The 26,941-nt window shown below is 37.9% G+C and overlaps 1 protein-coding gene across 3 annotated transcripts in view; it reads right to left on the reverse strand.

Moving 5' to 3' along the window:
* LOC134204858 (sodium-coupled monocarboxylate transporter 1-like) overlaps window positions 1–26,649 on the reverse strand; it is a 103,353-nt gene extending 76,704 nt beyond the window's left edge. Inside the window, exons 1-2 of one of the 3 annotated variants that reach the window (XM_062679662.1) lie at window positions 26,443–26,649; window positions 25,541–25,588 (exon numbers count right to left, since the gene is read on the reverse strand). In XM_062679662.1, coding sequence (XP_062535646.1) covers window positions 25,541–25,546 — 6 coding nt within the window. In that variant the 5' untranslated portion in view covers window positions 25,547–25,588; window positions 26,443–26,649. Of the gene's footprint in view, window positions 1–25,540; window positions 25,681–26,189 lie in introns of all 3 variants that reach the window. The other 2 variants (XM_062679661.1, XM_062679660.1) reach the window with 2 other exon arrangements.
* Window positions 26,650–26,941: the final 292 nt, after the last annotated feature.

A 26,941-nucleotide genomic window follows, 5' to 3' on the forward strand; every position in this document is an offset into this window, starting at 1 on the left:
CACTAAACCGAATAACGTTATCTCTTTATACATTTTTCCTGCAAAATATACAATGAAATAGAGAAATTCTCTTCACCTTTTGATAAACAAATTTAATGAACTTTCAAGATGTTTTATTTTGAAGCGATAATTAGGTAAAAATCGGTCTTCAATATAAAATATTTTGTTGATTACTTTTGTAACGTGTTGTTTGAAATAATGAAAATAATCTCCGTAAGAGTTTTGGGAAGGAAAACAAAAAAGTGTTACTTTTGGCAACGTCAAATAATCAGAGCGTTAATGAATAAAGCTTCCAATGAATGATTAAATTTGTAATGATTAAATCCTTTGACTTTATGATTAAAGATTATGATTATTGATTTATTCATATTTGGCAATGATTAATGATTATGATTAACGATTAAATTAATTTTCGACAATGATTAACGATTGTGATTGATGAATAAAACATTTGAAGAATGATTAACGATTACCGATCGTGATTTAATGTTGGCACAATATGTGTATGATTAATGATTAACGATCGAAATGATTAATGATTAATGATTATGGATAATAAAGTAGAATGAACTGCATAGTGATCAATAATCAAAAAACCTTTCTTCCAAATTGGGTAATTAAAAGGTATAAACATTATATGAATATGATTGAAGATTAATGAATAAAAGCGATGTATGCAATGATTAAAACTGATGATTAATGAATGAACTCAAAACAATTTTGAATATGATTAGTGATTAAAAACATAAAATTCTATGATTAACGATTAGTGAATAATGATTAAATCATATTTTTTTTAATGATTATGATTAATGAATAATGATTAAATATCCCATTATTCATTAATCATGATTAAATCTATGATTAATCACTAATGCTCTGCAAATAATGTTACCAAAGTCTTGTTTCAAAAATTTTTCTTTCACTGTTAAAGGACTACTTTTGCTTCTCTCATATGGCGCATGCTTGTACCAAAGTATTTTAATTTTTGGAATTGACATCGCTCTCAAAAACGTAATATTTTCGCCCGTGCAATTGACATTCCACGACTCGTAGCACCCAATTAGCAGTTTGGCAACCGCTGGGCTAGAAAAGCCACATCTGCTACATCGTAACCAATGACGACAGCGTCGCGTCTTTGATGTCTTTCCGATTCGCGCATCTTCGGTGGCCGCACATAGTTTGCCGAAGCCGAAGTTCCAAAACGATGGGCTGAGAGTAGCTCCCCGATTGGTGCCGAATATCACCGCCCACGACGACTCAGATTGGTGGGCGAAAGCAATTTGGAGGCGACCTCCCTTCCCCCACGGAGGGAATGCGCGAGTGCAAAAACCCCCTTCCGGGGAGGCGATGGTCACTCACTTACGAGCGAGCCCGTATGAAACACCTTAGTGCAACCCGATATCGAATGGTCTGCTGAGCGGGTATCACGACTCGAGCAGGTGAACCGGAGAAACGTAAGCCATCTGGCGCTACGGAATCGAGATCCATGCAGCGAGTGTCTGTTTACAGCATTGTGTAGCTCGCGCTATCAGTGTCAATCAAGTGGTGATCAATGGTTTTGGAAACGTGGATGTATAGATACGAAGAAATGGTTTGTTCTTTTCCATAGCAAGCTCGCCGGCTGGAACAAAACCATGCTGGAAGTGACTGATTGGGCGATACAGTCTGTCTCGATTTCCGGGATGGAACAAAACAAAAGCAAATTTATGACGATACGAAGAATCCTCGATAATGGACACAGCACTGCACTGAATACACGGTCAAGGAATGCGATAATAATTAATCGCTTTATTCTGTTTACATATTTGCTCAAGTAAGATGGAAAATTTTATTGATGCCTCATCACCACAAGAATCTTGTTGATTGGTATTTCATTGACTTTTTCAATGGAACAGTTCCTACATAACAAAGTGATTCCCTTGTAGAGTAAAATTCATTTGAACAAAAAAAATCATCTGAGCGCTCTAAAAATGTGTTACCCCTTGATGATATGAAAAAAAAACCTCGAGTATTACAGAATAGTATGGAGAATAGTAAGAGGAAAGGTATAATTTGCTAGCATAGGATTTCCTGAACTGGTACAACTCTAAATTGTGGAAGCTCTAGCTGGAATCAATCGTCGATGCATTTAACATTCACAATCCTATATGAACATCCTCGGTTGGGTGGAATGAGTCGAGATTCAGCACCATCCTCAGTTCCGTTTTGTTTGATTTGAAGCGTCATCCCGTCGCAGTCGTACTAAGCAGGAAAGGCGTAGACCATCGCTGGCTTAAAACCGTTTTGTTTAGGAGCAGCTTCGATTTTTTGATAGAATGTTTGATCGTGTTGTTGATCGAGTCGTTGGACAAACCAAGTTGTCCAACTTGTCGATTTTATTGCGGGGTTGTCAATCAATGTTTGACAAACAGGTTTGACTGTGTGTAGGCTGCATAACGTCAAGCAGAGGTACTGGAAATCGGTTGACCATGACACGTACTGCCGCTAACCGCAAGTCGAGCACATCTGTATATGGGCCTCCATATACAGATGTGCTCGACTTGCGGTTAGCGGCAGCGTATTGCCCACACAATTTCTGCGAGGTAGATTAAGAGAGCTTCGCCAGCAAAAAGGAAACGCTGAACACAGAATGTGTGGCTGAAAACGGCTTTTTTGGGACTCCAAAAAGAACAGCTTACCGGTTGTTCGATAAGTGACATTTAACTTTCATTTGATATGAACCGTTTACAGAAAAAGAACGACTAATTTTCACAAAGCAAAATTTCATTGAAGCATTTTGTGAAGAATTTCCTCCTGCCAGATAGAGTCACAGACTTTCTCCACTTCCAGAAGAACCATACCAAAATATTTCCTCGTGTGAGGCTGGTTTCGAACCTCTTCTGCTAACCGAACCACTTGATGAATGTTTCAATTGCACTGCACTAATGGAATGATTCGAACGTTTTGCCTTTCTCGTACAACTAAGTTGTACCGAAAGGCTATCATTTCACTCAAATTCGAACTTTTGATAGAAGTCCCGGAGACCCATAGTGTTATATACCATTCGACTCAGCTCGATGAGCTGAACAAATGTCTGTCTGTCCGTGTGTGCGTGTGTGTGTGTGTATGTGTGTGCGTGTGTGTGCACAAAATGCCATAAAAAACATTAGCCAAATTTTCACATAGAAACTCTTAACCGATTTTCTTGCAACAAGTTGCATCCGACAGAGACTAAAACGCTGTTGATCACTATTGAATTTCATAATAATTGCAAATTGCAAAAAATAGATAATATTAAAATAATGATGAGACATAGTCACATAGAACAATAATGTGTTATGAAAAATGCCTTGCATCTATGAATATTTTATCCGTGGCTTCCCATTAAGAGTTTCATCGCACTATAAAGATGCTCGTGTTGCACGCATTTAGGCGTAAGTATGCTCTTCGTTCAGTTTCATAGTATTATGAAATTGAACGAAAGTCAAAATTCGAACATAGGAAATTCGAGAAACTTTTGGCAGCGCCATCTGTCGTCTAGTAGTGTAAATTTTCTATCATAACATTAGCCGGTGTAACTGTTTTGCCTTTCTTGTACATCATCGAGGTGTAAGCGTAAAGGCTACATTTAAATATTACCTTTTTGCACGAGAAAGGCGCCATCACCGTTAGGTGGATTAATCTGGGGTTTTTAAATGCTAGTCGATGCAGCTTGAAATGCTGCGCTCGATGAGCTTGCTGAGGGTAGGCCTCAAGTTAACATGTGGCTCTTCCTATACAGACTGTTTAGCACACACTTCCGAATTAGGTCGCGATCAGACGACTTTTTTGATATAAGTTATGTAATGGTTCTGGCAACTTCGTTTGGGCGAATCAGCTATGGATGACCATTGGTCAGGAAGGACTAATCTTAATGATTGATTGAGTTGCTCACCGCTGAATGTATTACAATTTAATTTTACTTAGATGAATAAATAGAAAGGAGGAAAGGCAATTTGGCCGAAGTTCATTCCGACAGAAGTCGTTTGGCTGAACGCCACTAGACAGAAAGATATTTGCATGAATATGCCATTATATCCATCCGAAAGACAATTAACCGAAAAAGCTCTCTGATCGAAGAAGTCATATGGCGTCATACACATTTCGTTTGGTGTAATGGATCATCAAACCGAAAATGCCCTTTGACCAAACAGGTCATACGGTCGAAAATATCGTTTGGCAAAACGAATTATCTGGACGAACATAACGTTCGGCTAAAAATAACGTTTGGCCAAATGTGTCATTTGCCCAAACGGGTCATATACGGTCGAGCACTGTGTTTGGTCGATCTGGTGAAAATGTAGAAAATGTTGTTTGGCCGAACAGATCATTAGTCCAAAAATATGGTTATGCTGAATGAATTATTTGATGAAAAATGTCTATCGCCAAAAAGGTCATACGACTGAAAATGTCATTTGCCCAAACAGGAGAAGAGTCGTTTGGTCAAAAGCAATTTGATCGAATCCCACTTGACCGAATAACACGTAAGGCCGGAAGTCAACTAGCCGAATTTTATGTGGCCGAGTTAAACGTTTGGCCGAAACGGTTATCGAACGAACGAACTGATCATGTGACCAATAGAGTTGTTTGGCAGAAAGGGCCATTTGGTCGAAAATGTCGTTTGACCGAGCAGGCCATTAAGCCGAAAATACAGTTTGATCAATATGATCGTTTGGCAACGGCACGGCTGAGAATCTCATTTGGCCGAACAAGAGATGTCGTTTGATTAACGGGTCATATTGCCGAAATGCCGTTTAGCCGAACAACTTCTTCTTCTTCTTATTGGAATTACATCCCCACACTGGGACAGAGCCGCCTCGCAGCTTAGTGTTCATTAAGCACTTCCACAGTTATTAACTGCGAGGTTTCTAAGCCAAGTTACCATTTTTGCATTCGTATATCATGAGGCTAACACGATGATACTTTTATGCCCAGGGAAGTCGAGACAATTTCCAAGCCGAAAATTGCCTAGACCGGCACCGGGAATCGAACCCAGCCACCCTCAGCATGGTCTTGCTTTGTAGCTGCGCGTCTTACCGCACGGCTAAGGAGGGCCCCAACAGCCAACAGCCGAACAACAGGGAGTGTGAAACACGTGAAGTAATTATCATTTTTCATTTCTCAAAGTAGAGTGGGAATTGAAAAATGAGATCTCTCACTACTCACTATCACTCCTCACTCTGTATTGCTCCATGTGAAAAGTTGGAAATGCGAAGTCAGAAGTGAGATATTATTGAGACGTTAATTCAGACGTTTCGCACAGTCAGAAGTGTGAAATGAAAAGTGAGACGTCTTACTTCTCACTTTTCATATGCCATTTATTTCTTATCACTTCTTACTGTGATATTCGTATTTTCCCTTAATTCGTACGAACGTATAAGTTAAGAGTGAAGAATAAGTATTGACACACTTCTCACGTTTCACTTTCAAATCGGTTCTATCTCAAACGCTTGAATTCCATTGCACGCAAAAAAATGAACTACTCAAAATCGAGTCGAATCGGACTCTTTTCATTGTCCACAATTAGGCACATGACACAACGGTTCCTTCTTTTATGACATGCATATATACCTGGAAAATGCAAAAAGAGTGTAATGCCTTCGTATTCAACAATTTGACTATGACTATGATTGTTTACCACTAAGCAATCATTTTGAATAGTACTGGTTGGAATTCTGGCAGATAAAGAAGCATTAATTTGACCGGGGTTCTACTAAATTGTACGAACCGCCAATAAAAAATGCCTTTTTTTGGCCACGTTTTCGAGTAGCAGATTCAATTAATCACAAATCGAATCCGATACGAATATCACTCGACTAAAGATATCCTTCAACAAAAAAAAAAACAAATCAATTTTTGTATATTAGTTTCCATTTGCCTTTCTTATATATAAAAATGAAATGGTCTGTGTTCGTATCCGCATAACTCGAAAACAGCTGGATGGATTTTTTCATTTCTTCAGCAGAAACATTCGTTTTCGTTTCCGACAGGTTTATATGATATTTCCTTATGCGAAAATCACGGGTAAGATGGAGTAAATCGTGAAAAACTAAAATTCAGAATCGTATGAAAATTTCGCATAGGAAGTTCACAACGCGCGTTTTCGCCTACTATGCAGGACAACGTCTGCCGGGTCGACTAGTTTCGAACAAAATATTAAAAATTAGTCAAAAATTCACTTGATGTGGGTTTTGCAGAACTCCGGCAGTTTGTTCTTCACATTTTCTAAGCTAATTCGTTCTTTAGAAAGATAATTATAGGCCGATTAGCTTTATGCCAAATGACCTACCTTGACTAAATGACCTCGTTTAGTTGTTTTTACTTTTGTTACACCTTCTAAGTTCGCATTTGCCGGAACAATGCGATCAAGAATAATATCTTCCTTTGAAGCTTACATTGAGAAGAAATATTGTCACTATTCATATGTTTCGAAATGAAATAATTATAGTGATGAACTAACTATGATTAAAAAATTACTCTTATAAAGTCCTCAAAAATATGTTTCGGAATGATGTGTGATTTATGAGAAGGAAGCATATACTTTTATGCCTTAATCCGAACAAATACAACTTTGCAAAAGTTATCATTTTTTTTTGTCTATTCCAAACAACTTTATATTTTATTCAAGTTCAATTGCGAACTACTAATGACATTTTACATTCTGTTTGGTCGATGCTGGGTCATTAGGCTGAATAGCAAATTAGGCCGAATGGCTATTAGAACGAACGGTCATTAGGCCGAATGGCCGTTTGGCCGAATGAGAACTGGAGTGAGAAGTGAGTAGTTCGAAGTGAGGAAGAAGTAGAACGGAAGAAGAAAAAAGGAAAAAGGAGGAAGAAGTAAAAAGGAAGAAAGAAGAAGGAAGAAGGAAGAAGGAAGAAGGAAAAAGGAAGATGGAAGAAAGAAGAAGGAAGAAGGACGAAAGAAGAAGAAAGAAGGAAGAAGAAGGAAAAAGGAAGAAGGACGAAGGAAGAAGGAAGAAAGAATAAGAAAGAAGAAGAAATAAGGAAGACGAGAGAAAGAAGGAAGAAAACGGAAGCAAGAAGAAAGAAAACGGAAGCAAGAAGAATGAAAACGGAAGAAGAAAGAAAACAAGAAAGAAGAAGAAGGAAGAAGAAAGAAGGTAGAAGGAAGAGGGGAGAAGGAAGAGGGGAGAAGGAAGAGGGGAGAAGAAAGAAGAAACAAAAAAAGGAAGAAAGAAAAAAGAAGAAGGAAAAAGGATGAAGAAAAAAGGAAGAAGGAAGAAAGAAGAGGAAAAAGTAAGAAGGTAGAAGGAAGAAGGAAAAAGTAAAAAGGAAGAAGGAAGAAGAAAAAAAGAAGAAAGCAGGTAGAATGAAAAGGGAAGAAGAAAAAAGGAAGAATGAAGAAGGAAAAAGGAAGAAAGAAAATGGAAGAGAGAAGAAGGAAGAAAGAAGAAGGAAGAAGGGAGAAAGAATAAGAAGGAAGAAAAAAGTAGAAATAAGAAAAAAGGAAGTCGACAGGAAAAAGGAAAAACGGGAAGCAAGAAGGAAGAAAACAGAGGCAAGAAAAAAGAAAACGGCAACAGGAAGCAAGAAAATTGGAAGAAAGAAGAAGGAAGAAGAAAGAAGGTAGAAGGAAGAGGGAAGAAGAAAGAAGGAAGAAAGAAGAAGAAGGAAAAAGGAAAAAGGAAGAAGGTATAAGTAAGGAGGAAGAAGGAAGTAGGAAGAAGGAAAAAAGAAGAAGGAAGAAGGAATAAGAAAGAATAAAGAAGCTTTAAGGAAGAAAGAAGAAGGAAGGAAGAACAGGAAGAAGAAAGAAAAAATAAGGAAGACGGCAGAAAGATGAAAGAAGAAAGAAGAAGTAAAAAGAAAGAAGGAAGAGGAAAGAAGAAAGAAGGAAGAAAGAAGAAGTAAGAAGGAGAAAGAAAAAATAAGAAGAAAGAAGGAAGAAGGAAAAAGAAAGAAGGAGGAAGGAAGAAGGAGGAAGGAGAAGGAAGAAGACAGTTAGAAGATGGGAGAAGGAAGAAGGGGTAAAATGAAGAAAGAACTTCTCACTTTTCACTTTTTGCTAATTCGGCCTAATGGCCATTCGGCCAAATGGCCTTCGGCCTAATGGCCTGACACCGTTTGGTCACTGGTCTATTTGGGCAAATGACTTTTTCGGGCGTTAAGAGACAGATAGAAGAAGGGAGAAGGAAGAAGGGTAAGGTGAAGAAAAAAGTTCTGATTTTTAACTTTTGCTAATTGGGCCTAATGGCCATTCGGCCAAATGGTCTTCGGCCTAATGACCTGACACCTTTTGTTCACTGGTCTATTTGGGCAAATGACCTTTTCGAGCGTTTAGACTTTTCGAGCATTTGCAATTTGTTACATCTGGGCGTTTATCGCTCGGGCGATTGTGATAGAATCTGACTGACATTTTCACCAAAATAGCTCTTTCCACCAGACGACCATTCCGGCCAAACGGAATTTTTAACATTTTTGATCAAATTACCAGTTTGACTTAACGAGATGTTCGACCGTATGCCCATTTCGGCCGAATGATATTTTCGGCTAATTACTTTAGATCTAATGGTTCGTTCGGCCAAATTACATATTCGGTCAAATGGCTTCCGACTGAGTGACTTTCGGCCAACCGGCCCTTTCCCGTACGATCAAACGGAAATATGTATAATTTTCCCGTGAAGGTCAATTGGCCAATCTGACGTTTTGATGAGCAGGTCATATGGTCAAAAAACGTTTTGTCGAATAAATATTTGACTTCTAAATCATTCGGACAAATACGTCGATTGGCAGAATAAGATAAACAAGTTATTATGTCGAACAAATCGAACACATTACGAGTACCACTTTGAACAGTGAGGAATAAGGAGTAAAAAATGAAAAGTGGGATGTGATAAGTGATAAGTGCTAAGGAGGAAAAATATCAGACGTCATATTCCACTATTCCACTTGTCTCTCATTTATAACTACTCACACTTCCCATCTCTTAAAAGTAAGAAATGAGAAATAAAAAGTGAAAAGTAAAGAGTAGAAGTGAAAAACGAAGCGCCAAACTACACTACTTGCTTATCTTTTCCTACTTCTCACAGTAAGAAATGAGAAATGAGAAGTACGAAATGACAAGGAGGAGTAAAACATTAAACGTCAAACTTTAATATTTACTATCTGGGAGCTGACGACTGAAGTTTTGATATTAAGATTGATTTCTTTTGGCGATGGAAGTCTTAATAACTAGCAAATACTTTGTATATCCTACACCCGACGTTTCGGTTTATTTATCTAATCTTTACTTAATCCTTTGAAGAAGGTTAAATTAATTAACCGGGACGTCGGATGTACACCCAAAAAAAAAACAAATCTTAGAATTATTGCATAAAATTTTGGCATATACAAATCTGCAAGGATTTGAAACAAAAAATGTATGCTTTTTATACAGATACTGCATTAAAATAATACAATTTTAATACAATGGTTATATAACAACCTTTCGAATCGGTAAATGCCCAAATGTTATACAGTTTCTGTAAGGTACTTAGATAGAACTGTATTAAAATCTGTCATCCGCTGGTTGGGTGTAAGAGAAACAAATTATTTTCCACTTATTAAGACTGCCGTCGGCGAAAAAAAAGTCAATCTATTACAATAGGTACTTTTCACTGCTCCTAATTCCATCACTCACTTTTTATTTCTTGCTACCCATAGTGAGGATGGATAAGTTGACAGTTCTCAAATGAACTGCTGTGAAAAAAAAAATTACCAATAAGGTTGACAGCAAGACTAGCAGCCTTTTGATTTACTTCTAATTTATGGCAAAATAAAATTGAAAAAACTCGCAAAAACAAAATAGGGAAATGTTCCGATCTCCATCTCACTGTACATATATCCATCTCATCGCTAAACAAAGAAATACGGCACCAAATTCGTCGCTTCTTTTGTCAACATGCGTGCTCACTGCTGAAAAAATCACAAAAATAATAAACAAACCAAATTCCTATCCATTGCATTGCTTTGTTTTTGATGGGATGGAAATAGGAGCTATGAGATGAAGTGGCGAACCGTTCCCCTATAACGAAAACATAAATAACTGTGTTCAGTTAGAGTCGAACCGTCGAGAAAGTAAAGTTACTCAATAAAGCTCCCGCAATCTCTAGAGAAATTTTATATGTGAAATATTGTTGTCCCAGGGCAAAACCAGAAGGTGATGGGCCTTAAAGTGACCCCGTGTGATCCCGGCCATTTTCTCAACTCTTCGGAAACTACGATCCTGCCCTATCAGAAATGAAAAGTTAGGAGTAGGAATCGGAATGGAACGTGTAACTTATCTACTTACTCATCTCTCCTTACTTCTCACTTCACGTCTGTTTTTAATAAATTAAAATTGTGAAGAAGAAAAAAAGAAGTAAAAATTTGGGATGTAGTAGTAAAGAATAACGTTTCACTTCTCATTCCTCACTTTTCACTTCTTAGTTGTCACTTCTTAACTGCGATTTGTTCCTTCTCTTATTTTGTTTTTCCCACTTTTCGCCTTTTACTGCTAGTCACAGTGAGAAGTAAAAAGTGAGGAATGGGAAATGTGAAATGATAAGTAAGAAGGGGGAAGTGAAAAATAAAACAATAAACTTCAATACCTATTTCCTTTTCACTGCTCACACTTGCATCGCTCACTTTTCAATTCTTGATTCCCAAAGTGAGAAGTGAAAATTTAGGTGTAGGAAGTGAAAAATAATACGTCAAACACCACCGCTTATATCTCCCCTGTTTACCAATCATTTAATATTTTTCACGAGAGAGAGAGAGAGAGAGAGAGAGAGAGAGAGAGAGAGAGAAATAAGTAGTAAGAAGTAAAAAGTGATATTTGACTTGAAGAAAATGAAACGTCAAACTTCTCTACTTACTTCACACTCGAAGTAAAAAGTGACCACAAAGAATTGCGAATCAAGTAGTAAATAATAAAGTTCACTGTTGCACTTCGAATTCCACACTTATGACTTTTTACTCCTCACTTCTTCATTTCGCTCGACTGTGGATTTGTTTTTCATGAAAGAATCAGCCGCAATTAATAGCTACCTAATCTTGAATCTGGACTGCACTGCTGGTGATACTTTCTCGAATTTTTTTTACTGCTTTTGCAAAGCTCTCCTTTTCCCCTTTCTCTTTTTAGTGGTTAAAATTCTGTTACGATCCGTTCAGTTAAAAACAGGTATAACAGATGAAGCCAAAAGAAAAAAAAAATGTTTGTCATATTTTGTCATAATTTTGTCATAGGGGCTAAAGCAACGTACATTTGCTAGAACTCCACTATAGCAGAACGTTTCTCCTGAGCTCACGATTTGGCACGTATGAGCTTTACAAAAAAGCGTCTCTTTTATTGGTTTTCGAGACTATGACGAACAGACGAAAATACCTGCCGTGTCCCTATAGCTTTAGCAGATGTTGCCGAATAACTAAATAAGTTCTGATAACTATTTTATTCACTAGCAAAAATACATTGCATAACTAAATAATTTATTTTAGTGAACGTGAGCTTGACAGGAATGTAACGCTGGAAGTTTACGAATAAGTTTATACTTTACTTGTCCATACGGAACCTTTTTGTTGATATCAGTACAGAATATACTATTTACATGTGAAGTCTATGTTCAGCAGAGACTTTGTTCATTTCAAGACGAATGGAAATTACAAGTAGGTACAAAAATATCTTTTGATTCCGTAGCACATGAACATATCAAATAAGACTGAATTAAACTGTGCCCGCAATTTGTGATCTCTACGACCTTTACTCCAAATCTTTGTTTCCTTCGAATGAAAGCTCGAAAACCAATTGCATTGACCATAAGCGAGCCCGAACATCGAGCAGTTGTTGCATTCAAAAGGATCGCTTCAAACTACTGACTGATCACTATCAAGTAGAATATATAATTAGTTTGCGTAAATCCTGACATATTGCATCTGTTTTGAACACCGTTGCTTATAAGACGCAAGAATGACGACAACATAGAGACTAAAATTAGCGTCATTCTGTCTGTGTCACATGACTTGCCGTCGTCACAAATTTGAAAGGCCATCGAATTTGCATTATAAAATGGTTTCGGTAGATGACAAGGAAACAAAATAAAATATCGGTTATAGAAAGGTATGAAAAAGTAATCCAGTTTTTGGCGCAAAGTTTTCGCTATATGAACCAGTTTTATGGCCATGCATTATGAACGCCTTGTACGATCTTTCCCAGTTCAATGGGAAACAATTGGACAAGCGAGACTTCGCACCAAATATAGATATAGATTCAGGCACGCAGCATGACTCGACCCTTGCATCTAAGAAACAAACGTTTTTTTTTTCATCGACGCTTGTTCATTCTCAAAACAAACGATGATTCACGGCATTTATCCAACCAGCATTGTCATCCGCAGTTTTCAATCAAGTTCATTATCTCGACAGCAGTAACCGAGCGCTAATGTTCTAATCACTACACCAGATAGCTCACACGCTCACAAGATTGTCGATGTCAACTGGCCATCCAACCATCAAATCGTCAACATTTTGATGGAATGGCTTGTGCCTCCTATCAATTGCCACAATAGAACCAGCAGCGAAAAAAATGCAGCCACGCTATGATTCATGGCACAGCAATTTAGCACAACTCAAGGTCAACCATTTTTTTTAGCGCAATCATTTACCCTTTCTACTCGTTGCACCTTCGCTGCAACTAGACTACAGCCAAATATAAGCTTTAGGGCGATTATATATTTGGAAGTTTGTAACGGAAGAAATATTCAGACAGACAAATATGCTGCAGACAGCAAGCATGTTTCTTCCGGATAGATTTTCATTTGACCAAGCAATAAAACAATGTAAGCAAAAAATCGAACACAATGACCCACTCTAATAAGCCTGAAGTTACCTCCAACTTTGTCTAACAAACACGTGAATAGGAAACTGCATGATCTACCCTTAGAAGCGGGCAGTAACGCTAATAGGTAAATAATAGCCACGCTTTTCGCCCCAAAAATCGAGTGATTTGTATTGTCTACTCGGGCGAGCACGGAAGAGATAAGTAAACTGGTTTCCTCCTAACGCGTGATACCGATAAGACAGAAGCGAGCTGGAGAAGCTGATGGCAGAGTGGGATAATGTCAATAGGGTGAGCCTTTTAATCTGGATCTTTTCATGAAACAAAACATTATGGCAGAAATGATGACTTTGGCAGAAATGATGACTTTGGTTTTGATCACGCACATTAGTAATAGATACGGGTAGAGCCTGGATACGAGAAACGCAGAGAAGAAATATGAGCTAAACTTTGGCTTGACCCAGTTCTTAACAGGCCACGGATGCTTCAAGTGGTACCTACACAGGTTCGGACACGCGGCTTCTCCCGCCTGTCCGTATCGGGGCACCACTGAACCGGAAGCTATCTCCACCCGGAATCTTTGGTCTGACCTCGGCACTCGTCCGGTCACCCGTTGAAGTGAGAATGTGCGTAGGACTTGAGCGGATCTATGAACATGCTAACCAGGTGAAAGTGTAGTGTTGGTAATGTAACAGCCTTCCACGGATGCGGGTCGTCGGTATCGGGGGAGCTTCCGCCGCCGGGGGACTCCCCGTCGGAGTAGGATAGATCCGCCGCCGGGGACTATCTGAGTAGCTTGCGAGTACGTTGAGAGCTAAATGGCTCTAAAAATAAAAAGAAAATAGATGTGGTGCTGAATGGCACAAGGAAAAAATAAAGGGCTCAACGCTTTTGTGTGCTTGCTGGCACCAACAAGGGAGCCAAAGGGCTCAGACGTAGAACAAAACATCGAAGAGGGGCACTGTGAAAGGTGTCGTTTTGGGAGGAGAACTTTCAGTACTGCTTTCCCCCACACAAATAAAAAGTGTCAGTTGAGATAAAGTGAAAGTTAAAGTGTAAGCTGAGATAACAGAAAGGTAGAAAGTGTAAACTGAGAAGAACTAAGAATTTTGTTGTAAAAACGTTCATGAAAAAGGAAATTCGTCTGTGGAAAGCCATTTTAACCAAGTAGATCGTAAGAACATATTTTTTCGATTGAATTGGTGCGTCTCTGAGAGCACGACTAATCAAGAAAGATCACATGAATGAAAATCCAATCTCCGTTTGACCTGGGTAGATCACATAAAACCAAAATCAATATCCAAAGGGAAAGTTTCATTAACTATTTGAATATAAGCAACACGTCGGCTTCATAGAACACTTTCTTAGCTAGAAGACAGTTGTTGTTGCGAAGCGATTTGATTTTTGTAAGCAAAGTTATGTATAAAACAAAAATGCTCATTATTGATATTGATGTTATTCTTTTACGTGTTAAATTGAATTCCCCACGATTCAGTGTTTCCTTAATAACTTTTCTTGTAAGCATCAAATCGTTTCGCAACAAAGATGAGCTGCTTCCTTGCTAAATTTTCTATGTAGCCAATGTATTCATACGTTTTTGAAGCTTATTGGGAAGCGTTGTGGAGCGTTTTGCCCAAAAGTTACTGTTTTCATATCGATTTTCATACAAACTTCATATTGCGCGTGCTCACTCAAATTACAACCAAATTAGCTAAAAATTTAGGATGATTGTTAAAATAGCATATGTGATCGTTTAAGCACAAAGGAGCGAAAAAGTCAAAATTTGAATCAGTCTACTGCACAAGTAAGGTTCAAATGTCATACATGAAATCGACTTCTTTTTCTTGCTGTTCGCATTATTTTTTTTTTTTTGGAGAGTTTACTCCTTCGCTCTGATCTGATTTTGAAAAAAGTACACAAACATTTCAAAATGTTATCGTCCTTTTAAATACCTGTACAACGCATAGATCATAATGATATGCACAATCAACATCAAAAATGCATCTGAGATTGATTTGTTGCAATCCCTCCCCTCAGCATCCTACCTTTTATATGGTTAAGAAAACTAGGTGGCCCAAAAGCGTAATTTTAGGCGGTGATATATGAAACTGGTCATATTTGGGGTTTTAATAGTCTGTTTAACAACCCGTATGAATAGAGCTATTTAATATGATTCATTCGTATGAGATCTGTGCGAATAATGCAACAAACACTTTCTTAAGGCCCTTAATACATCTGGCAGATTGTGGTGAAGTTGCTCTGAATAAATTAAAATTTTATTTGCCTGAAGCATGAACCTTTAGTGATGTAACAAGCCCATATAAGTTCCTAGAGCCCATGCGAATGCTTCACCATTCAAATAAGTCCAACTCAGATGTTCTAGGTTCTCCTTATTGTCCGGGAGTTGAGCTCAATTGGTTTACCAGGTCACCTACGCCTTGTATCGAACCGATAGCAATCCAATATATCCATTAAAGTCCTTTGAAGTAATGCGAAAGCTTCACTAGTCAAATAAGTCCAACGCAGATATTCTAGGTTCTCCAAACTATCTGAGAGTTGAGTTCAATTGGTCTACCAGGTCAAATACGCCTGGTATTAAACGGTTAGCAACCCATGTAAGTCCTAAGATCCCAAACGAATGCCTAATCATTCAAATAAGTACAACGCAGATGTTCTAGGTTCTCCAAATTGTCCGGGAGTTGAGTTCAATTGGTCTACCAAGTCAGCTGCACCTTGTATCGAAGCGATAGTAACCCAGTCCATATATATTCAAGAATCCCAGCATGTTTTAGTTTGGTATCAGGCGTGAACTATTTGCCAGGGCTCTGAGGGCTTACGTAGACATGCTGGGTTGTTATCGAATTAGAACCAGTCCTGATTGAGCAGGTAGACCAGATGATCTTAGCTCCAGAATAATTTGGAGACTCTAGAATATCTGCAATTGACCTGTTTGATCAGTCAATCAGTCGTTACGTTTATAGGGATTCATATGGACGTGCTTTGTTGCTTTTGGTTTGTACCAGACATAGTCGAACTGGCATACCAATTGATCTCAACTCCGGAACAATCTGAAGAATCAAGGACTTGTATTATGGACTTATTCGAATAGTGCAGCATTCACAAGAGTTTAAGGACTTATCCGTATATGTATTACAATCAAACCTCCATGACCCGATGCTGATATCGACTCATGGAAGCAAATTATGCCAAATTATCAAACGGCTTTCTGAAGATTTTCCATTCCACATCTTGATATTTCCATGAGTCGACGGTATATGACCTTTACAAACCCCTGAAAGTCAAGCGGGCATGTAGTAGGATGGTCATTGGAAATCCACACATTCTGGAGATAATGTCTTCAAAAACAACATCATTTTTTCTATAATATTTGTATTAGGGAAATGACGGCTTCGGCCCCCATTGTTGGGGGTTTTCAATAACTAATTGTGCTCAAATTTGGCCTAAACATTCTTTGCATATCAAAAAATATTGTGGCCAAATTTCATAAAATTTTGTCAACAAAAAAAACCCTGACAATAATAGAACAAAACCTGCCAAAGCCGTCATTTCCCCTATGTATTTGATCTGCCTCGTACTTATTTGAATGATGAAGCATTCGCAAGGGCTCTTAGGACTGTTTGATACCAGGCGTAGTTGACCTGGTAGACCAATTGAACTCCTGGACAATTTGGAGAACCTAGAACATCTGCGTTAGAGTTATTTAAAAAGTTCGCATGAGCTCTAAGTACTTATGTAGACAGGCTGGGTTGCTGTCGGTTTGATATCAGGCATAGCTGAACCGGTAGACCAATTGAAGTCAACTCCCGGATAATTTGGAGAGCCTAGAATATCTGCGCTGGATTTATTTGACTGGTGAAGCATTCGCATGACCACTAAGGACTTATATGGATACGCTGGGTTGCTATCGGTTTGATACCAGTCGAAGTTGACCTGGTAAACCAATTGAGCTCAACTCCTGGATGATTTCAAGACATCTGCGTTGGACTTATTTGACTGGTGAAGCATTTGCATGGTGTCTTAGGAACTAAAATGGACACGTTGAGTTGCTGTCGGTTGGATATCAGGCGTAGTTGACCTAGTATACCAATTGGCCATAACTCCCGGACAATTTGGAGAGCCTAGAACATCTGAGTTAGACTTATTTGAATGGTGAAGCATTCGCATGGGCTCTAGGGCATAGCTTCCCAAAGTTGGAGGTCGCGACCCCCTGCCAAAAGATCTACACAGGCAGGGGGGTCGCGACCCACCACTTTGGGAAACTATGCTCCAGGGACTTATATGAACTTGTCGGATCACTATACAGGTTCATGCTTCAGGTACATACAATTTTAAGTTATTCAGAGCAACTTCACCACAATCTGCCAGATGTATTGGAGACCTTAAGACAAATTTTATTACATTATTTGCACAAATCTTATACAAATGAATCATATTGAATAGCTCTGTTCATACGGGCAACAATGGGACCGGAATCCCCGTCGAATGCAACTTGTTGCGAGTAAATCGGATATTGCTAAGTTCCTAAAAGTGTGTTTACAAAATTGGTACACATACGCACACACACACATACATACACACTAGAGTGGGGCGTCATGGTCATTTTTTCAAATCAATGGTTTTTCGAAGCCATTCTGGGTCCTGAACAACTGTGCAAAATTTGGGACCGATTGGTTGCTTCCTCGCTTTCCTTCTTCGGCAAAGTCTTTCGGCATCTTCCAGGCTATATGCTAATGTATCGAATGACAGGGATTGATGATAAATTGAAGCCGCTAATAGCAAAAATGTAAAAAAGTACGTTTTCCCATACTAATCTCCATGTAAATTTAAAACGCGATGCGGCATGCGAGGTCGCAACCAATCGAGCGCATATTTTGCACAGTTGATTAGGGTCCCAAAACGATTCAGAAAAACCTTGATCTCACTTGATCGGACAAAGCTTGCGTTTTTCCATACAACTGCGCCCCACTCTAATATGCACAGCCAAGATGCAAAAATAGTGCGATTTATTTTTGAAGATATTTAAATCTATCAAGCATGGTAACACGGCTTTGTCAACGAACATCCCAATAATACAGCAATCCGTATTCATAACGCCAGTGTTCTCTTTACCATTGCCAGTGCCAGCTACATCCGTTGTGAGGCCACTTAAGCTTTTATAATGAAAGCTACCAATTCCTCTGTAATTTGAAGATGATCATAAATTCCTCCTTTGAAAACAGCCACCTATACCATGTTTCACATCAGTAGTTTTACCGATTTCGAGAGAGTAGAATCTGAGGCAGGTGTTTTTTCACGTTTTTTTCAAGTCTTTCAAGTCTTCTGCGACAAACTAATGCTACTAAAGGAGGATTTTTCTTCAGTGCACAACAATGGCCGATATGAATTCCCTAACACGTTCTTCATCCTGGAATGATTTCATCCGTTTTGCCAAAATCACACTAACAGCAAAACTGACCCGTACTGAAGCTTACAACTTCATGATTACCCAAGTGAAGCGAGTTTAAGGTTGTGATAATCCAATCTTTAACCATTATTTTGAATCATTAAAGAAAATTTAAATAAAGCTTCTTAAATTTTTGTTTCTTTTCCTGGTCTAGAGTAAATATCATATATGATATTTTGAACAGTCTACATTAAAATATTCAAACAACTTAGCAACCGACCAGAAATTTTTCGCTGCATATCATCCAAAAACCAGAAACCAATCGATCCAATAATTACGATGCATACTACCAAAACCTAAACTTCGAATTATAAATAACAAGTCAAAAAGCAAAACTTTTTCTAGAAGAATAAACAAAAGAGAATCTCGCATCAAAAGAAGCAATCCAAATAAAATAGGAAACAAAATATGGTTGAAAAAGAACACCCAAACATAGAAAGCAAAAATCAACAAATGAAGACCAAACTGTACATAAAAATCGTATTATTAAGTGACATTTAGATATTACAGAGAGTGTTATACCTAAGAAAAGCCCGAGCTTAATAAAATAATACACACACAAAAAAGTGAAAAAACAAGTTAGGTAAAACAATTAACTTTGACTTAGAAATTATAATTTAAAACAAAAAATATATAAAACGAATAATATGTATAGTTTAAAAAAGAGACAGCTGCAGGAGACTTACTAGAATAGTTACACTCCACTTTATTTTGTTTCATTATTCTTCCAAAGGGGGAAGGTGTAGTATGCGTTTGCAAACCACTGTTAAATCTAAATCATAAATGATAAACAAATCTGAGAGCCATCCGCCTTGAACCAAGCAATGAACTCAAAAATGCATAACATAATAATTATAACCACATGTGTCAACAAACTCGTCGATATTCTCCTTTCTTCCTTACCTCTCCGCACCCAAGCACACTTTTGATTCCATAGCCCGATTTGGCCCATTTTCAATAAATGAAACTTGCTGCAAGCAAATCGGCTAAGGATAAGTGTTGAAAAACAAGTGAGTTTTTTTGCGCACATACATGCATACACATATACATACGGACATCACCTCAATTCGTACTATTGGTCTCCGGGCCTCCTTTAAAAAGTTTGTTTTGGAGCGAACATATAGTCTTTACGTATACTTAGTAGACGAGAAAGACAAAAAGAAAAAAAAACTAAATCAAGCAAACCCCATATTAATCTACCTAACGCATGGTGCCTTTCTCGTGCAAAGTGAAATGTGATGAAAAAGCACATTAGAGTGATTGAAATAGCACTTAAGGGAGATATTCTCCGTTATTTGCACCACGTCACGTTTAATTTACCGCAATTTCTGAAAAAAAAATTTGGACTTATTTTTCTGAAATGCAATGACCGATCTGGGCAAATTGCAACAGTACAGGATTTTTTGTCGAATGCAACCAAATGCAATACATAAAAGATGAGTTAGTTTTTTTAAACAGATTCTTACAAATACTTACGAACATACACACACCGAACACCCACAATAACAACCACCTCGGCGGAAGCAAGAAACGGACGCATCGAACTACATATTCAAAACGGGAAAGCTGACCCTAAACTTCGAAAGACTGTTTCAGAGCGCCAATATGAGGTTCCGTTTATCGCGTGATACTAGCCAAAACAAGAGGAACAAAGGAGCCTTCTGAGCGATTGGGATTTAGGTGGACATTAATCGAAAAATTGGCTTTCACCAATCATTTTCACTATTTTTTCGAAAGTAGATACTCAAGATAAGAAAACCGCAAAACTTCAGGTCCCTAGGAGTTAACATTTTTGAGATAGTTATCAAAGTTGAGAAAAGGTAAAATACGCGATTGTTCTCTTCAAATTCTTGCTTCACTTCATTCCGGTTTTTGGGGCAGAAACAGCCAACGCACTATGGTCCAGGATACAGATTTACGCGGAAAGATGCATTTTACGCCAAAACTATATTTTTTTAGAAAAAACTGTTGCTCTATAAAATTGTTCGAAATAGTAGGGCCATCATTATGGTGCTACCGAAAAATAGGGTGGCCCATCATATTAAAAAAAAAGATTTTTTTTATTTCTCGTAATACTGACATGTTATGTTGTACACAGTTGTAGCGCAGCTTATTCCAATTAATTTTACTAAAAAACCTTTTTCTGTAGCTTTTAAGTTTTTTTCTTTCTTTTTTTTTTTTTTATGGCCACCACTTCCCCACACCAAAAAACTCGCACAGAGAGCTTCCTGAAATGGACGCATCTAATATTTTAAACAAACAAAAAGACTAACAAATAATACAAATCAATTAAAATGCTAAGGTATGTGTGATGAGCAATTACAGCAATAAGTTTATCAGGGTGTACCCAGTGGAATTAAATTCCTTTTAAGGGATCCCTATTAGAGTAGCAAAAATAATAAAAATAAGCCAATATAGTGTAAAACAAATTTAAATAAAAGAGTGTATTTTCATATTTATGACTGGCAAGTTATAATAAGAAATCATTTATTTTGATTTGAAATATAATTTTAATTTGGTTTTGAATAAGAGACGACTATTTATGTTTTCAAAAATTCTGGCAGTAAATTATATGAAGATGGACCGTAGAAAGAGATACGCATTTGACCCAGACAAGTTGATGCTCTCGAACGTAATAAATTATTTGCGGATCGAGTATTATGCCCGTGATTCATAGTAGTAAGCGTGATATTGTAGTGCATATTTTGATCTTTTAGCATGTCATACACAAATGAACAAGTATGTAACTTGCATAATCCGCGAAGTGGAAGGATACTATGATAACCGTTTGTATATAGTTGACTGGTGGGATATAATTGCGGCAGTTGAATTATAATTTTTAGGCATCTATTCTGTAGGACTTGTAGTTTTCTTATATTGGACTTGCTAGCATGACCCCATACGATTATGAGGTATTGTAAAAGAGAATGAATACAGCCATAATAATAACTGAAAAGTGCACGTTGTGGGACAAATTTTCTAACACGATACATAAGACCACATAAAGCCGATATTCTTTTTCGAGTTTGCTCTATATGGCTGTTCCAAGAGAGTATAGGGTCCAATATCAAACCTAGATATTTGAAGTGTGAAACCTTCTCGATCACCTCAGTTCCTACGCATGGATCATTGTGTGGATTAATTTTTTTCCTCGGAGAATGAAATAACATGTATTTTGTTTTACACAAATTCAATGAAAGGAGATTGGTATCAAAATATTTCATAAGCAAATTCATATCACTTGTTATATGTTGTATGATGGACAAAGCATCAGTATCTGGGTAGAAAAGTGCTGTGTCGTCGGCAAATAATTTCGGTATTCCTTTTAATGGTAGATTTCCATATCATTGATATAAATAAAAAATAGAAGAGGGCCGATGTTGCTCCTTGTGGGACCCCAATATCGATAGACCTTGGAGTACTTCGCGCATCGTTCAAAACTACAAACTGTTTCCTGTCGTTTAAATAACTACGAATGATATAATTAGCTAGGCCACGTATACCATAGCGCTCCAGTTTCTGCAAAAGAATATTGTGGTTCAACATGTCAAACGCCTTTTTGAGGTCAATAAAGAGACCTCCAACCATACATTTCTGATCAATATTTTGCAAGTTGGCTGCTTTAGAGCAATTTTACCTTATTGGATTAGGGTGTACCTAAAAAAACAGTATTTTGATCTCCTTTTTTTGTTTTAGATTGCTCGAAAAAGTCGTCTTCGGGTGACTTTTAGAGCTCAAAAAATACAACTGTTATGAAAACTATGTTATGAAATCTCATATGTGAATATGTACGTTATGTGGATGATATTGATTTGTAAAATATTTTGGAGGTAACCACTTTCCCTTCGATGGGACTCGAACCCATGACCCTACAGTACGCTAGACTGGTGCTTCAACCAACTAAGCTATTTTTTGATAGCACCATAATAAGCTATACTATTTGTAACAATTTTGTAGAACAACATTTTTTTCGAAAATGCATCTTTTCGCGTAAAACTGGATCATAGGGCATTACATGATTATGTATGTTGTGTGGCAAGTATAATTGATACATTATGCCCAGGATGTCGATAATGTTTCCCACCGTAAACATCTTTGACCGGACGAAGAATCGAACGCGCCATTTCCAAATTGGCAATCCTACCCCTTTTCTCGCATGGCTAACTGGAGACCCGGATCCATCAGTTTAGTGGACAAATTTATGTTTGCATCAAAACCCATTCTACCAAATAATAAATTACATAATTACGTAAGACAAGCTTAGCAAGAATGTGGTCAATGTATCTGAAAGCTCGCAAAAATTAATCTTGTTTGGACTTTCAAAATCATAAAGTTTCATTTGTAGCAAGATAGATTTCTGAGCTAATCAAAATGCACTTTCCCATGAACACTTCCGGACGCGGCCAACGTGTCCAAATATTATTTTAAAAAAATCTATAGAGCTTGTCTTTCAAAATCATGAACCAAGAAAATTATTAAGCTTTTTTAGTCATCGATATCGAGTCATAGAGGCTTGACTGTAGTACAATTCCATTTAATTCCATTACGACGTGGTGGAATTAAATGGAATTGTACTAAACTCGTCTTATGATAGTGAAAATCATGAAGTTTTAGACGAGTTCTGGAGCTAATCGGAATTTAATCGCTTCGCTGAGAGAACCAGGATCCCAGGAACACTTCCTGACGTGGCCAATGTGGTCAAACTCATCTGTTGAGCTTGTCTTTCAAAATCATTGAGGTTGATAAGTCGCAAGATGGGTTTCGGTGCTGATTGAAACTTAATCATTTCCTTGAAGGAATCAGGCTCCTGGGAACACTTCCGGCCGTGGTCAATGTGTGTAAAACGTCTGAAATGCTCATCTAGTGTGCTTATATTTCAAAATCATGAAGTTTGACATGTCGCAAGATGAGTTTCGCAGCTAATCGAAACTTGTCTACTTCCCTGAGGGAACCAGGTCGCTGTGATCACTACCGCACGTGACCAATGTATCCAAAACCTTTAAAAACTCATCTACTGAGGTTGTCTTCCAAAATCATGAAGATTGATATGTCACAAGACTGGTTTTTACACCACTTGTGTCTACTACCCCAGGGAACCAGGTTCCCGGAACATCCGGAACCATGTCCAGGTGATCCAATTGTATCAAAACTAACTAATGCTGGTCAATGATGATTTTTTTACGATCAAATGAGCCTTCCTGCCATAAAACTTTTTCAGCCAAACGACATTTTCGGCAACATGATCTGATCATATTTCGATAAAATGGCATAATCGGCCATATGAATCTTTCTACCAAAACGACCATTTTGGCTAAATGACACTTTCGGCCAAATGACCAGTTTCGTCGAATGACCGTTTTGGTCGTATGTCGCTTTCGGCACACATTACATTACATTTTCGGCTAAACGTTCAATGCGGCCATAAGGAATTCGGATAGATGAAAACATGTTCAAGGAATCACATAAAGCGGAGAGATTCAGCTGTTATGTAAATTAATCTTCTCAGTGGTTTGTGAAAGAAAATTGTTAAGAAAATAGCATTGGATAACGGGTGTCCGAAATTCAACGTGGACAGGCTTTATTTGAGCTTCAACTGGTATCTGCTCTGCGTCCAAGTATGATCAACCTCAGCTACTGACCCCGGATTACGGTAATTCGCTTACACAAACCGAACACAATCGAGTGTTTTTACATCAAAATGATTAATGAAGATATGTAAGAGCGTGGTGTAGGGCTTCCAAAATGTTCATGTGGTGATCAATCATAGTATTCGAAGCGAAAAAAAAAATAACACGATTTAGGTACTTAACCCAATAGCAATCGTGTACCCAATCTTCCCCATCAGATGCTTGAGAGGCTCGTGTACGCAGTACACGTGCCTAACTGCTCTTGGGTTAAAGTGCGTAATGGCTTATTGATAGCCTTTGGCGATATTAAGTCTTAAAATTTCATCGTGTATAAAAAACACATTGTTTTTGTATGCATAGCTTAAACGGCAGACAGAATGATGAAGCATTTTTTTCTTGAAACCCTTCATAGTCAGGTTTTAAAAACAAGAAGATCAAAATGATTGCCAATATGTTTCCATGAACCGCTTCACCGAATACCGTTTGCCCTCAAAAAATTATTACGGGGGATGTTTCGCGTATCCCGGGATCTGAACTAGCGATTTTTCGATATTTCGGTCAGTGACCTTGAACTAGTCTAGTGGCACATTTAGGGTCAAAGGCAAAAGAGTGAATGGTAGCCTAGTTGAGTAATCTTGCCATTTTCGAAGCGATATTAATCATGCCGTTATAAAGTGCTGAGCATTTTTTTTAACATCTTATAAAATTACTGCAAACCATCTAGATCACGATACATTTTATATCTTCTTCAGCAAGCCACGAAGAAAGAGCAGTCATATGACAGATTTGATAACAAAATGGAATAACAATCATGTTGCTTGTTCCTCTACTAGTATTTCAGTCAACGAACCCTGAGTTGCTTGTTTTTAGTCTTCTTATCAAAGACCATGTCGAATCGAATCAATACCAGGAAGCAATGTATTGGATAACAATATCTAAATTTTGAAGAAAGCAACATTATCATCATGAGAAAGACCTACCCTGCGGAGCTCGTGTGACCATTTTTACCTTTAGGCAATATTCGGTTCGGTTTGAGTTGGTTTAGTTTGGTTTGGAGCCACTCAACTACAGTTGGAGTGCCACACCTCTTTTTGCCGACTATTGGCACGCTCAAATTTGACATCCCTATCTGTGGAGAAAGATCATAACTGGTTTTCATGTTTGTTTGATGTAAACAAACAATCAAACGTGGTCGTAAGCAAATACGCAGTAGGGCGCGTATTCTAACGGTGATGATGTTTATGACACTGAAAGGATTGATTTCGTATGCATGTTTTGCGCTGCATAATATAATTATCATGTTTATTATTTAAATATGAGAAATCAAGTCCATCTTTGTATACGAAAAAGCCAAATAATTACAAAGTCTCTAATTACAACCTGTAACGAAATGAATGTCATTTTATCAAATCCCTCTGAATATCAAATGTTTCGACCCACATCAACCGAGGGTTTTCGACAACATTCAGTTCAGTTTATTTTATTTTCTTTGTAAATCTCAATTCGCCAAGACAGTTGGAATGGTTAAATTAAACATATCCTTTAATAGACCTTTATTTTCTTAAGGAAGTGCTACAACATTTATTCAAAAAATTGAATTGGTATAAGGGCTTACCTGCATGATTACTATGTAAAAGTTTTTATCACTTCAGTATACGTATCACTAAGAAAACAAACTCAAATTAATCATAATATTCCGCACTAATTCACCCGAGATGAAGATTTTACACATATCCAACAAGTTGTTCCTGGAAACTAAAACACATCCACAAATCGATTAAGAACCAACTCATTGACAAGTATTCCATTTTACACAAAATTATCCTACGATATTACTTTACTTCGTCTAGCCATACTAGTTAAAGCAAGTTCACTGTTTTTCTACGAACAAGCCATGAATTGTTTTTGAGGAAAACATGGTCCCAGCCTAAACAAATATGTCATAAAGGGATTGTTTTAATAATAAATTGAAAATGCGTCAGTTTCTGAAAACCAACAGTATTGCTAGTGAGCTTGGTCAATTATCATTCTTGGAACCGAGCTAAACAAACGGCTTGTTACAACTTTCTAGCTAATAGAAATTTATTTAAAACATGGAGCATTTTACGACTGAGAGAAAATTTCTGTTTTGTAAGTGAAAGCTGAATATCGAATAACTTTGCGTAAAACGGTAGCCAACGAGCATATCATCATTAAAATGTTCCAATTGAAGATTTCATTTAAACAGTATACTTGTCACTATCAACAAAACACAAAACAGGAACCTTCAAATTGATGACCGACTTATTCCCCAACCAGCGTTTTTTCTTTCACCTTTCCCACGAAAACTATTTCGCAGCACAAGAAAGTCACGTAGTTCGGTGCAGGTTCGATTTGCTACACACAGGCAGCTCACACACCTCTCAACTGTTCTAGCACTGTTATCACCGTTCGGTTGGAGCTTCTTTCCCGCAACCGTAACTGCCAGTTTCAGCTCAACAATCAGAACACTATCTGGCTTGGAAAGCGCTTGTTTACCTCTGCACCAGCCTGCAGCGCAAATTCCTTTCCCGCCCGTTTTCAACAACAATAACGATAACAAAACTGCAATTGGTCGTTCCGAACCAAATCTCTGCCTTTTCGGAAGCGACGAACGTATGAGTGCTTTCCGTTGCAAGTCCACTTTGTGACTGGCGATGCCCGTGGCGGGTAGGCACGGATAAGCGGTGGAAGTGTGGTTATCTCGGATCAACGGGCTCCTAAGTCTGCGTACATAAAACCTGTTGGTTGCCAGCACTGTCTGCCTGGCCGCGGACGCGTTTACTGTGGAACGAAAACTATCGAACAACTTTGTGCGGTGTCGAGTGTCAATATCGCGTCGTTGACGTAGTTTGTGCCATCCCTATTGAAGATTCACCGAAGACGAAAGAAACACCAACGAACTTCACTGTTTAAGGGTCAAAGCTTCAATTACGTCAGGTTTTGTAGCAGGAGAGGGGGCTCGGTATCTTTCTAGGCTTCATACAAAATAACATCT

This window comes from Armigeres subalbatus, unplaced genomic scaffold (genome assembly GCF_024139115.2).
Source record: "Armigeres subalbatus isolate Guangzhou_Male unplaced genomic scaffold, GZ_Asu_2 Contig937, whole genome shotgun sequence".
In the NCBI taxonomy this organism is placed as follows: domain Eukaryota; kingdom Metazoa; phylum Arthropoda; class Insecta; order Diptera; family Culicidae; genus Armigeres; species Armigeres subalbatus.